This window comes from Parus major, chromosome 2 (genome assembly GCF_001522545.3).
Source record: "Parus major isolate Abel chromosome 2, Parus_major1.1, whole genome shotgun sequence".
NCBI lineage: Eukaryota > Metazoa > Chordata > Aves > Passeriformes > Paridae > Parus > Parus major.
In genome coordinates, this window is record NC_031769.1 from 25046119 (window position 1) to 25060065 (window position 13947).

A 13947-nucleotide genomic window follows, 5' to 3' on the forward strand; every position below is an offset into this window, starting at 1 on the left:
ACTGACTTCAACTCCCCATGCCCACCTGAAACAATACTCAAACCAATACATTCAAGCTGTCAGAACCGTCAGGATTAATTTTATCCAAAAGAAACAGTGAGAAAAAGAGGCCACCACAGCAGGAAAAAAGCTAGAGTAAAACTAGCAAGACAGCATTGCACTCTGGCTCTGCATCCTGTTCCCTCCTGTGACAAACTACAAACAGGGCTGCAGCTAGCAAATGATCCAGAGTAGCTGGATGCTTTTGTCTTAATTTTTTTTGTTGTTTTGTCTTTCTCTGCCTCAATTTTTATTTCAAAATGGAAAAAAAATCAATATAGCATCAAAGAAACCAAAAAGGCTGTAGAATTCCATACATTGAAAAGAAATGAACAGGTTTTATACTCAAAAGACCTTTTACAAGGCAGCAAGCACTGTATTCTTCCTGTACACATTAGTAAAAAGCTAAAAGAACTAAATCATCAGTCTAGAATATTGCCCTGATACATAAATCTCCAATGTACTAGGAATTTTTAAAAAATTAGCTGGATTTCCTTGAATGCTGCAATGTTGCAGCAGAAAGTGCATTTGAGCAGTGATCCCAAAATATGTTTAGCCTATTTTCACTTCAGGCAAAGACTGTTTTCTTATAAGAGACCTGGAAGTTTACAGTGAGTAGTAAATCTTACCTGTACACATCAGTACTTAACCACATACTCTACACTCCTCTCCCAGCTCAAAATATTCTTAATTGTTTCAAAGAAATCAAAAAAGACAAGCACATGGACCTTAAGTAAAGAAGGCTACAGGAACATATTACAGACAGCTCACAAGTGCTGTGGTACCACCAAAAGGTTTCAGGAAAGTTTCTGGATACAGACTCAAATGCAGGATTTAGGGTGGAGCAACAAACAGACAGCTAGTCATTTTGTGAAGGTTTTAAATCAGAACAATTTATATTTAATCTTTTAAATAAAAAATGGCTTTGGTTTCCTAGTCAAGAGGGACAATAAAGAAGACTTATTTTCATAAAAAGCATGATGCTAATCAAGTCAATCTGCAGCAAACAAATGTATTTCATGACTACCCTTATACTTTAGTTACCTTCACAAAAATAACCCCCATGACATAACTTTTTATCAACTACTTATTTTGGGTAAAAATTCAGGTATTTTTTCAGTAGAGTATTAGATTGTGATTTCTGAAGCATTTTCCCCCCATTTTTCCAAGCAAGGCATCTGGTTCCATTGTTGTCAGTGATGCTTTGTCTATCTACAACCTATGGTTAACAGGTTTGGTTCACCCACACAGGTGGCCACATGCAGCTCAGCAGCAACACAGTCAACCTTTTCATCATACAGGTGGGAAAACTCCCAAAATAAATGAAAAATTTCTTAAAATACTTACTCATGCAATTTCCATCAGACTGATACACATCGCCCAGTTGACCCAATAATACTCTCTTTTTTCAAGAATAATAAATACATTTATAAAAAACTGAAGTCCTTGAGTTAGAAACTAATAACTAAATAACTTGGCTTCTCTTATCCATTCTGCTCTTTGACAATGGTCATAATATCTTTTGACTGATGGTACATTTACAGAACAGCCAACTGATGGCTTCACAGTAACAAATAAGATTGCCATTCATTTAATTAACCCCCAGCACCATCTCAATAAATTCTAGAAAGCATCTCTGCATAGCTATGAATATCTAAATATGTTTTGAAAACTAGACCAAGGTTTTCAGGAGTGTGTAGAAGGACATTCAGAATATACTAATATATATATTATCCAAGTCCCTCAGCCAGGAACACAAATCACCAGATAGCTAAAGTCCAATTCCCCTTTGCTGAGAGTGTTAGCAGCAGCTTGCATCCCTCAGCCTGAATCAAGTCCTTAAAACAGAGCTCACATAAAACATATGAAATGACTTCAAAGAAAATTAATACAATCAAGGTTACATAAAGAACAGAGCTGTCAAATAAAGTAGTCCCTTGTCCAGAAAGTATTTTCCCATGAATTACAAAGTTTTGGTACAGCAGCATAAGTTTTTAATAGTACACTAACAACAGAAAGCTCTCATTTCCAATTGCATTGTCAAAGTACATCTTAAAGACGATTTAAGCTTTAGGTTTGCATAATTTGTTTGGTTTTCTTAAAGCAGAGTGCACACAAAACGTTTGCAGCACTTTTGTTTGGGGATTATTTGAACAGTCTATTCTTGAGTAGCTGACTTGTAATGTTTCAATGTGCGTGCAGAAGGATCAGTAGCTTTAACCCATCTTGGCATCCAGTAGTGGGGCAGCCAGCTGCTCCGCCCTGAGTAGTGCTTTTCAAAGATCTGGCGGTAGTAATAACTTTCTTTTGTTTTAGGAGGATTGAAAGGATATTTCTCCGCTGCCTTCTCCAATAAAAGGTCATCAACCTACAGACATAAGCAAAACTCAAATTAAGCTGCAAATATCTTCAACTTTTTAAGACATACAAGGATTCACCAGCCACTAAACAGCCACAGTCTTGAAAAAAATAAAGTCTATTCTAGAGGCACAGGTTTGACAGGTCAAACCTTTGTCACAGGCTCACTTGATCTTTATGAATATGCAAAAATATTTCCGTTGCTGTTGGTATTTATCTGCATGACACGTGAAGCCCATTTCTCTGGGTCACAACCACCTTTGTTAGTAAGATCACAGACTTCTTTCTTAACCTTCCTTTGTTGTGAAACAAGTGCAAAAACTTAAAGCAGTTGTTTTGCCATGTAAGTGGCTTCCTAGGTCGATTTTGTAGCTTGGGGAAGAGCTGGCTGTTATAATCAACACCAATAATCATGCTCTTAGCAACTGAAGACCTGGGATGCAGAGGCAAAGACACCTGCAGTTGCTAAGTTGGCTAAGAAAGGAAGGATAAATAGTTGCATCAGTTGAGGCAATTTCAATGAGCAGCTTCTGCTGCCATCATGCTGTTTAACATTTCATGTCTGCGAAATAGATTTGCTGCTCCTACAGCAGTACAGGCACAGAATAAGCAGCAGAATACTGTTGTCTGACCCAACTACCTTCTTGCCTGAGGAAACAGAGAAAGAAAATGGGGAAGAAAGAGTTGGTGGTAGGACAGACAAGCTCCCATCCACAGGCTTGACTACATGTATTTCCATGTAACAGAGCTCTGGTGTAAGTAGGGTGTTACTCCTTCCTCTCCATTATTAAACTACATCTGCACTCCAGAGAGGATTATCCTTTGTACAGGGTCAAAATATTGTAGGTCTTCACTGGTTAACAATTCAAACAGAGGCTTTAAAAAGCAAAAAGGCTTAGCTAGGGATGGCTTTGAAAAACGAATGACGCAAACAAGAAAGTACATTATAAAATCATTATGTTGTTACTCAGCTGCAGAGTAAGTTCATGCAAGTGCCTTCAGCTGAAGCAGCTGCTTTGCCTGTAACCCAGAAATTGTGTTTGTTGATACACAATCTAATTTGCAATCCAGACACTTAAATGATGTTCATTTCCTTATACAGTCATTTCTGGCAGGGCCTAGCATTTCTTAGTAACTAGGACCACAAATGCCTTTAACAAACTTGGATATCTGGAAGAACATTGATTAAGGTTTAGCTTATTCCTCCATAGGGAAGCTCAAGTTAATTGTTATATCCAGATTTATTCTCTCAACTAAGCATGTGAGATGCCTCCCACTGGCAACAATATCTAATACACCTAAGTGAGAAAGGATAAAGTGGTATTCTACCTGTTGATCAATATAGTCCTGAAGAATGGAAAACCAGGATTTCTTTACTGATGCTATACCATCACTGAAAGCTTCTTTGGGTCTCCAGAGAATTTCTTTGGGAAGTAAATTGGAATCTTCAAAGGACAATCTTAAAAGGTATTTCTCAATTCCATTCTGTTTGCAGAACAAAAAACAATGTCATGAGTCTCAGGAACTGCACTGCAAAGAAAAGGATTTAATACTTATGAAATTGTTTCCTTTCAGAAGTTTTGGTCAGAAAAGGGCTCCCAGTAGCCCAACAATTCAGTAAAATATTTAAGAGCATGCTTGACTGAGTAGAGGACTTAACTATCAAATTCAGCAATCTGGTCATGCTTAGAACACATCTCAGTGAATTTGTAATTTACGCTTGGATCCAACCCCAGTTTTATGTACCTTTGGGATTCGCAGTTCTGCTGGCAGAGATAAATAATAAGAAGTAAACCGATGATCCAAAAACGGGACTCTCAGTTCAAGGCTAAGCAGGAGGAGTAAACAGAAAAGATACAGAATTAATCCAACAAGTCATCTACTTACAAATTCCACAGCAGCTAAGCTTTTCCTGTTTTTCACATAAACACCAGGTTTTCTGCTTTTACTTGGAAGAAGTTTCACTTGCATATTTACAGCTACCTAAATTTAATTCACCAATTTGTAAAGGTAGGTGTATAGTCTCCACAGATTAAAAGACTACAATGTTTTATAATGCCATATGCTGGGCAGTTTATAGTGCCCTGAATTTTTGGATTTGCAACAACCATCGTGACATGTATGCAAAAGCACATTTTAAAAAATCCTCTTCTTCTCAGAGAACTACTAAGTCACCCACTAGGATTTGCGTCAGCATTTGTAAACGTATCAGAGAACCAAGCAAGGACTTCTGCTGTCATTTCTGAAATCCACATTTGTTTGTGTTTTCAAGAAGCAACAAAAAAGAGCACTACAACATTCACACAAGTTCTCTCCTATACCCGTGGTACATATATATACATACAAAGCCTTCCTGCTTTTTTATACCACAACTTCTAAGGACATAGAAGGCAACGAATAAAATGACAGTAACTGCATCTTCAGCAGAAAGAACCCCTCTTAGTTGTGTCTGCTCAAGAGACATTATGCTGTCCAGCTTCACAAGTGAAAGATGTTATGCTGCAACCAAGTAATTTCATTGTCTCTTTGTTTCTACTCTGATAAAAAGCTTCAGCTATTTCAGGTAATACCCACCTTATGAAAAAAAACAAAACAACAATTGAACCCAATATTAAGTATTCAGTAATCAAATACTGAGGGCTCAGTTTCCCCATACACCAACAAGATATGCACTGCATGTCTTTCCTTACAGTTACTCTTGTTCCTAATTGATAATAGTAGTTTCCTCTCTACTCGTCATTCTTCTCCATAAATCTGGACTCATTAAATTCTGTTCTAATTTATCAATACAAGGGTTCCTTCTTCCTAACAGTGCTGTGCAGCAGTCCAAAGAAAAACAAAAGCAGCCAGCATGTGATATTAAACGGCCTTGAAAGTGTGGTGAAAATTTTCAGCACGAAAACAAATTATGAGGCAAATGGCAGGTCTCCTGCACTAGTCAAGAGAAACTTAAGAAAATTGTAAAAAGCTGGGCAAGTCATTTTGTGGCAGGCTCAATATACAACAAAAACTTCCCAACAGATTAAGTTTGCTTTGCCAAAGGCACCATTTTTTCTTACCTATAGATAGCTTTCCAATGTTATTCTAGGTTTAATTAATGTATTTCTTTTATATAAAATGCATCTGTTTAGTAAAATAATACTATTGTCTACAGCCCTCAATTTGGATTCTTTAAGGCATCAGTTATACAATTGTATCCTAATATCTCTTTGTTACAGTCAGCTACCTAATGCACATACTTTTTTCAGTATATTGTTTTAGTTCTGATGGTCATCAGATTCAGTATTTCTCTTTGTCTAAACCTCCAAAGACCCCAAAGTCAAACACAACTTTGCCTTCTCTCCTTACCTCTGAATATTTTTATTTCTAATTCACTGCTTCTGTAAAGATCAGTACAGTCCTAGACAAAAAAATATTTCTGCTGGCAATACAGTGGGTCCTATAGTCACAGATCAGATTAAATTTGGCACTGTGCTTTACTGTTGCTCAAATTCCTTAAGGCTACAACTTCATGTTGGTATACAAATCCTCAAAAGTCTTTTCCTACCTAATCTTCTTTTGTGTTTAAATTATGAGTGCTCAGCATCCAAGAGAATATATTTTACCCATGTGCTGCAGTAGTTCTGTCTGCACGAAGTACATCAAACAGGTAGAGCTCCTTCAGAAGCCTCTCACTCTCTTCTGCAGCTTCCTCTGGAGATGGGGCCTGAAAACAAACATAGCATGGAGCTCAAATGGCTGCACTGAGGGAACCATTGCTGGCTGTCCTGCATTTGAAATTGTAGTCATCACCAACAAATTTTAAAACTAGCAAAAAACTACATACAAGAAATAACAGTCTCAGGAACTGCTGAAGAAGAAAGCTATTTTTTAGGTGATTAAATCCCTTGGATTTTATGCCACCCCAGAAGAAAAACTCAACAAATATACAGTTATGATAACTCTCAAATATCACACCTTGAAATATCATAGATGTTCTGTTGAAAGCAGCTCAAGGGCATTCTGTATAGTGAATATATTTACCTTATGGAAATATATATATCCTTGTGTCAGCTCATCTGATCCCTCTCCTGAAAAAATGACCACACTGTCTGTTTTCTTCCGGATATATTTGGAGACAAGATACATACCTTAAAAAAAAGTATAAAGTTATTAAAGTACATCTACATACATGATGCTATACACAGCTAGTAGTTTAAAATTTAGCATTTTAGAAATTTGTCTCCTACACTACTTCCTTCTGTAGCAAAAAACTGACAAAGCAGCATTGACCATGCCATTGTTACTCAAAGCCACCGACAGCCACACTAAGTTGGTCCTGCAAATACATCGAAACTGCGTATTTACATTTGGCCCTCAAAATATCAGAAAGATGTGTCTACTTGTGACCCTGGGAACACTGGAGGATTGCCATAGGAACACAGAGAGGAGTTGTTCTGACTCAATTTGAAATTAAGTGCAACATTAATTTCAGCACAGTGCTGAAGAAACCTTCTAGCCTTGGGGAAAAGCAAAAGCTGCTGTTTAACTTTCCACCACTCTGAGTTGGACTGGATGAAGCCCTTTGTCCAATTTTTTTTTGTAAAGAACTATTTATAAAACAGAACTATGTCTTCCACTGAATGCATCTTTCTGAATGGGATGCTTTTATAACAAAAGCATTACAAATCCAAAGAAAAATATCTACTCCATTATTATACTAAGCAGCAAATCACAAAGAAAAAATGACAGAAAAAAGTTTTAGTAAAATGCTATAATTTTTAAAGAAACGCATTCATTAATTCATATTGCTAAATCTCATCTTCATGGAGGAAATTCCACCCAGAGAGATCAGTTGCAAAAACTGAGTTGCTTATTTGGCTTCATTACTCTTTTACAACAACATAAGATTAATTGGGTAAAATGCTGTAGCTTGCATGACACAAAAGGTCCCATTGGATTAGGGGTTTTCCCCTCTCATCAGGCTGGCAGAGCTTTGTTACAAGCTGCTGCTGACTCCCTCCACTTCCTGGAATCAAGTGTAGAATAAAACAACCTGTTACTAAACCTAATTTACTAGAGGGCAATAATAAATACTTCACATTAGTATCAAAATTATGCAAGGAAAGGGTAACTGTGATTTGCTGTCATAATATTCAGCACCTCAGAAGACCTGTGAATTTCCTCTTTCCTCCAAGGTTCACAGTTACTAGAGCAGAAGAAAGAACAGACCTGCAGATCAAACATTTCTCCTTCATGTAACTATTGCTTTTCATCTCAAAGCTTCAAGAACAGTTCTTGACAGTTGCTTTGTGTAGTCAGAGACTTGTAAATAACTGCTTTTGCCTCAGTGTGGTATCACAGATAAGTCTAGGCAGAGGAACTTTGGAGTCCCAATCCCCAGATTCTGTGCCAGCAAAGGGATCTAGGAGATGACCATGTAAGTTTGCATAAAATTTTATTTGGGTGATATAAACCAAAGACAGCCATTAAAAAAATCTTACCAATAGAAGCTCTTATTGTTGTTATGTCGTAGGTTTCCAATGAGAAGATAACCTCCTCTATTGCCTGAATTCCCTCTTCTGTATTAAGTATTACTTCATGATGTTCACTGCCTATATGGGCTGCCACCTGTTTGCAAAAGGTCAAAATAATGCATCTCTTTTCAACTAAAACGTTTTATAAACATACATTGTGTTTAAAGCAAGCACATTCAGTGAAAGCACCAGCTGTCTTCCACTACAATGAAAATTATGACATTAGGCCAAGAAAAGACATTACTTAGTAGACCTTTGACTTGCAGTGGTATGTTCACCAGAGAGAACACAGTCTCCTTAATTACAGTGTTCAATCATGATTGCCACATGATCATCCAGCTGCTTGCCTAAAACATTAACAGAATCTGTAGAGGCTCTAAATATTCCAGATACCTGCCCTTAAGAGAAAAAGCAGCATAGAAGTCATGAAAGCCTGCATAGTACCCCAGATGCCAAACAGTTTGTACAAAATTGTTAATTCAGCAAATTGATAATTAACTTACAATACTTTACATATAGACAAATGCCTAAGTATTGGAACCATAACATGGTGACCCACCCTAAAACCCAGAGGCAGAACAGACAAGTCCAAAGTACTATCCTTTGGACAATGGTGTAAAGGGACTGTCATGAAAGTCTCCCAAATGCAAGAGAAAACAGGCAAGGTTCCAGTTGCCTCTTTGGTAAGATTAAGCAGCAAGTGTTGTACTAAATGATTTACTACAAACTGATTTACATCATAGCAGTAAATGAATTTTCAGTGCCACTATTGATGCCATACCTTGAAGTTAGCACCATTAATATACACTGTTTAGCATTCAGTAGCTCAGACCAAACTGAAAGCAATGTTTAAGATACCTTTCTGGCAGCAAGTAAGTCAGGACTGTTCTCCATTCCAATTGCAAAGGTTTGTAAAGGATAATTGATGTTGATTTCTTTCATCAGTTTCAGAAGAACAGCTGCAACCAAGCTGGAATCTAAGCCCCCTGCCAACAAAACAAATTACCTGATTAGGTGTTTGAATGACATTTTGCTTCCCCCTTTAAGGAATCTAGATACTGGAATCCTGTGAGTGAGCTTCATTTTTAAGCTGTGTGAATACAAGTTACTTCTCATACACCTGCATATTTACCCCTGGTTAATAAAAGAATCAGGCAACTTTAGTGGAACATCTTCAGTAACAGTTTTTAGTATTTTTGGTGTCAGAAGCATCAGTGGAACTCCTTCTTTAAGATAAACAGAAAGTATACTGAACACATTGCACCAGTAGAGAATATGCCCCTTCTCAACTCTGCTAAAATGGGATTTATTCTCCATTTTAAAGCCACTTCCTATATTCCTTCTACCTACACATTTGACAGTCAACTGATAGGACTATGGGTTTTCTTTTTGTTTGCTGAAACTAAAAGAACAGAATTAAGTAAAAAAACCAGAATTCTTAGGGTAAGGGCTCGACTTTTCTTCAGTCGTTCTTTTTTTTTTCCTACTCTTCTTTCTAGAGGAGAGTGAAAGGACTTGAACAGGGAGAAGAAAATAAAACCAAGAGATGCACAAGCTGCCTAAATGTACTCTAAGGATCCGCCTTCTTATTATCACAAGATAGTTCTGCTAACACTTGGCTAGTTCTATTTGCTGCTCTCCTACAAAGTACTGAGCAAAACACAGTGCCTGTTTGCCCACGTCTGCCTGCAGTTCTGACAAGCATGAGGCAAAACCCTCTTCTCTTTGTTTCCTATAGTCTCCATGTGTTTTTTCAGCTAAGTGCATTAGCATCAGTTCCCACCCTGATCCCCTTTGTGGACATGCTATCTTGTAAAAAAAATATTTCCCATTGAAATTACATGCAAATTCTGAGAAAAGTAGAGCACAGAAAACAGAGTGCTCAGGATGCAAAATCAGGAAAATAAAACCCCAGGTTTCCACTGTGACATTGAAGAATTCCCTCTGTGATTAGAAACAAAAGCAATTCTCTGTGATGTTCCAAACATACTCAAAACTGTGAAGCAGTGAGATACTCTGGTATTATTTATACCAGCACAGGCATTCAGTTTTGCTACTTCCTGCATGTGCATCTGAGGAGCTGCTGATTGCCTTCTAATTTGATGTTTGAAATTTGGGGGGTTTTTTTTATTGATTTTTTTTACTGAAACCGAGATCTTCCAACTCTGTGTATCTTCCCATTTAATTTACCTTCTTCCTACTTTTTGTGATTGCATAGTAAAGAAGTGGTCCAGCAGTATCTCCTGGTCAGTTCTCTCTCATTCAGATGCACATTTAATAGGGTTCATGACAAATAAGCGTAATTACTGTTGCTCAGTGAATGCATGAAAAGCATTCCAGAACTCTAACCACAAGTACCAAGTGCCACACAAACAAAGAAATAAGGTGCCAAACCCATGATTTCAGAGCCTTAGCTCTGTAAAGTACCTCTGTAACACTGAACCATCAGATCACAACAGTGATCAGCTAAGTGAGTGAACAACTTGCTGTATCACAAGCTGTTACCTTATCTGCAAAAGAGTGTAGCAAATAATTTTGGTCCAGATGGTCTCCTGTAATACGGTAAATTAAGGAAGTTTAGGATGGAGACTAAAGCAAAGGTGGCAAGTAAGAATTCTCCTGCTTCTGAAACAAGGCTTTCTTCTAGGTTCAATCTGAGCTAAGTGAATGTAATAATTACATTTTCTTTTTAGACCAACCTAAGCATAAATTTCATGTATTTAAGAATACATTGAATGATTTTCAATAGTAATACTATATTTATTTGTCTTATTTAAAAATACTCAGTGTCTCAAAAAGCCAAAATCCCAGCCCAGAGTAATATTTAAAACCATAAGACTTTCAAGCTACTTGTAAACTGGAAAACTTTATTCCAAACTAAGAAGTTCTCTGTTGCCTATTCTAAAAAGCAAATGAAGATTCAGATCACTCCAGGTACATTGCAGCAGAACAGCCAAGATACTTTCCTTTAACTAGTAGAGGATGGGCAAAAGAGAGAAGGTAAAGAATCACTGTGCTGCTTACCAGACAGAAGACAACCAATCCTTCTGTGAGCCATCAAACGCTTTCTAACAGCATTCTCAAAGAGAAGACGGATGTTGCTTTTCACTGTTTCAAGGTCAAAACCTGCTCAGAAAAAAGGAAAAGAGAAGGGTAAAAGATGTCCAAAAAGTGTTACTTAGACTCTGGATGATGTTAATCAGGAAACAAAGATATTCGTCTGAATCTCCTTTGATAACAAGGACACTCAAGTCCATCTTTGTACAGGGCCACCTACAAAAACGATTCTAAAGTCCCTACATTTTAAAGTTTCTTACAGGTTGCTTTTTTTCTTAAATGGTACTTTTTTAAACCAATCAATGCAAATTTTGCATTCAAAGATTATGAATTTTTCATTTTTAAATCAAAGTAGCAAAATCTTTGTTGTACTACCTGAAGGCAGAGCTTCCACTGTATCATATGCAACATGGAGTGGTTCATCTTTACAGCTATGAAATTTTACTAATTCCACTGATGCAACCTTGCCAGAGGGCTTTAAGTCCAACACTTCATAATGACCCGGAAGAAATGGTTCCACTTTAGAACATAAGGATGTTGAATGCTTTAAGTTGATGAGTCCTACATATAAAATGGGGGAAAAAAAAAAAAAAAGAGTTTTTGACTTAAAATGGTTAAGTTATACCTCAACAGCCTCTCTACTAAAACTATATACAAATATTTTCTCCAGATCCTAAATCTGATATTAAAAATTATCCTTTTCAGTCACCATCAGTCCTGGCCAGAGCATGATTCTGCTTCTGGCAAGGATGTACTCATAGATCTGAGCCATCTCAAGCTGAGGCAGATAACAGAGAAAGCAAACCAGCAAGTTCTACTAATTGGCAAGTAGCAGTTTATCCCTGTGAGCACTAGGAAGAGCACTTTTCTAACTGACTATATTAAGGCCAGGTCAAAGTATAATATGCTTAGGAGAATCTGAATGACAATTATTAATTAATTCTGTGTTTAAAATTAAGTGTAGTCAAGCTAATAAGGGGTTTGCAATAAAACAACATGTAATAGTGACAGATAGTGACAATGACATCAGATAGTGATTGCTTAATTGACATAAATTAAGTGATTTCAAAACTCATCAGTTCCAGACTGATCTACTCCACTGCTATTGAATGCCAGGTGTAACGCTTGTAGCCAAACCTCATTTCCATTCCCCATGTGAAAGAGGATGTTTTGCACCTGCTGGTCACCTGGATTCCCCTTGAGGACATCCTCAAAAGGGACACTGAACTGCTGTTAGAGAGACACTGGTAATTCACTATGATTGTTATAGGACACAGTCTCCAAAACATTCAATTCCCTTCTTCCTTCACAAGCAACAGAAATGGTGCAGCTCTTAGTATTACTAGTTAGAATTACTAGCCACTAGTATTACTACATAGTACTACTAGAAGAGTCAACCTACATTGGAGTCTGATAATAAAATAGATATACAATAAATGGGAGAGAAATAACAATGAAAATCAATTTTAGCCAAAGTGCATTTTAGGCAATAAACACCCTTTTGACACTGTTTTGATTTATTTATGATAGTGCCAAGACTAGAGATGATTACTTTAAAAGAGAGAGCAGTGTCAGCGCAAACAAAAAAATCATCATCAAATAAAATATGTGATTCTGGGAAATTACCCTATGCTGCAGTAAATTTCAGTAGCATTTCAAATCTCCTGCCTTTTACACATTATCAGTTCCTGTGGTGTAATTCTAGTTCACTACGTAACACCAAGACCAAAGTCTAATAGAATAGACTTATGCTACAATAAATTATAAGTCAATAGACTATATTTAACTTTGGCCTAACATAAAACATCTTGAGTTCAATACTGCTATGACTCCAGGACACAAAAAATTCTAGTTAAATAAGCAAGTTATTTTAGAGATATTAAGGACAGTCAAACATCTTGGATGCTTTTATTTTACTGATATGTAGTTCTTATATTACTAAATACAGCTCATATATTACTGAACTTAACAGTTCATTTTCTCTTCACACTAAGAAGAAAAGCCCAACAAAGAAACTTGTATCCAACAGAAATACCTAAGATTATTTAAGCACTAAACACAGCTGGCTTTACCTTTTGCCTCGGAACAGACACCCAAAAATCCATCATCAGTCAGCATCTTAAACAGTGGTCTGACTCCATAGGTATCTCTTGCCAGAAACACTTTTCTGTTTGCAGTGTCCAGAAGGATGAAAGCAAATACACCATCTAGCATGGACGCTGTTTGTTCTATTCCTCCTCTATTGTACAAATGAAGGATAACCTCACCATCCACTAAAGTTTGATAGTCAAATCCAAACTGCTTCTGCAGCTAAGAAAAAAATATAAAGAAAAACATAAATAAGCATTTGCAAACATTGTCTGCTTAGTAATTGCTTCATAAGAACAATCTAGTATAAAATTACAGTTTAAAAGTTATATAAATATTTCTGCCAAAGAAGGAAACAATACTTTTGTGTTCAAAGCTGTAATGGGCTTGTGTGGCCAGGCTTTAGTAGTGAATGGATTACAAGGGTGGCCTCTGTGAGAAGCTGCCAGAAGATTTCCCCACATCTGACAAAGTCAGGTGGCTCCAGGGTAGACCCATCACTGGCCAAGGCCAAGTCAATAAGGAATGACAGTAATGCTTCTGTGGTAACGTATTTAAGACAAGTTATTGTGCAGATGTAAATGCAGACAGAGAAGAGTGGGGCAAGAATATGTGGAGAGGAGCAGGCCTGCAGACACCAGGGTCTGTGGAGAAGGAAGGACAGCAGCTCCAGGAGCCCAAGCTGGATTGCCCTGCAGCCCATGGTGTAGTCCACGGTGAAGCAGCTGTGTCCCACAGCCTCTGAAGGATCACGTAGATGCAGAGATCCACCCACAGCCCATGGAGGAGCTCACACTGGAGCAGGTGGATGCCTGAGAGGAGGCCATGAACCCTGTGAGAGACCCATGCTGGAACAGGCTCCTGGCAGGGACCTGCAGACCTGTGCAGA

At 37.5% G+C, this 13947-nt stretch overlaps 1 protein-coding gene across 1 annotated transcript in view; it reads right to left on the minus strand.

Annotated features, from left to right (window-relative positions):
• Window positions 1-905: 905 nt before the first annotated feature.
• Window positions 906-13947, minus strand: part of ASNS (asparagine synthetase (glutamine-hydrolyzing)) — a 17625-nt gene continuing 4583 nt past the window's right edge. Inside the window, exons 3-12 of the mRNA XM_015619001.2 lie at window positions 13043-13280; window positions 11346-11531; window positions 10938-11039; window positions 8772-8899; window positions 7881-8007; window positions 6421-6527; window positions 6003-6103; window positions 4144-4225; window positions 3727-3882; window positions 906-2407 (exon numbers count right to left, since the gene is read on the minus strand). Coding sequence (XP_015474487.1) covers window positions 2198-2407; window positions 3727-3882; window positions 4144-4225; window positions 6003-6103; window positions 6421-6527; window positions 7881-8007; window positions 8772-8899; window positions 10938-11039; window positions 11346-11531; window positions 13043-13280 — 1437 coding nt within the window. The 3' untranslated portion in view covers window positions 906-2197. The remainder of the gene's footprint in view (window positions 2408-3726; window positions 3883-4143; window positions 4226-6002; window positions 6104-6420; window positions 6528-7880; window positions 8008-8771; window positions 8900-10937; window positions 11040-11345; window positions 11532-13042; window positions 13281-13947) is intronic.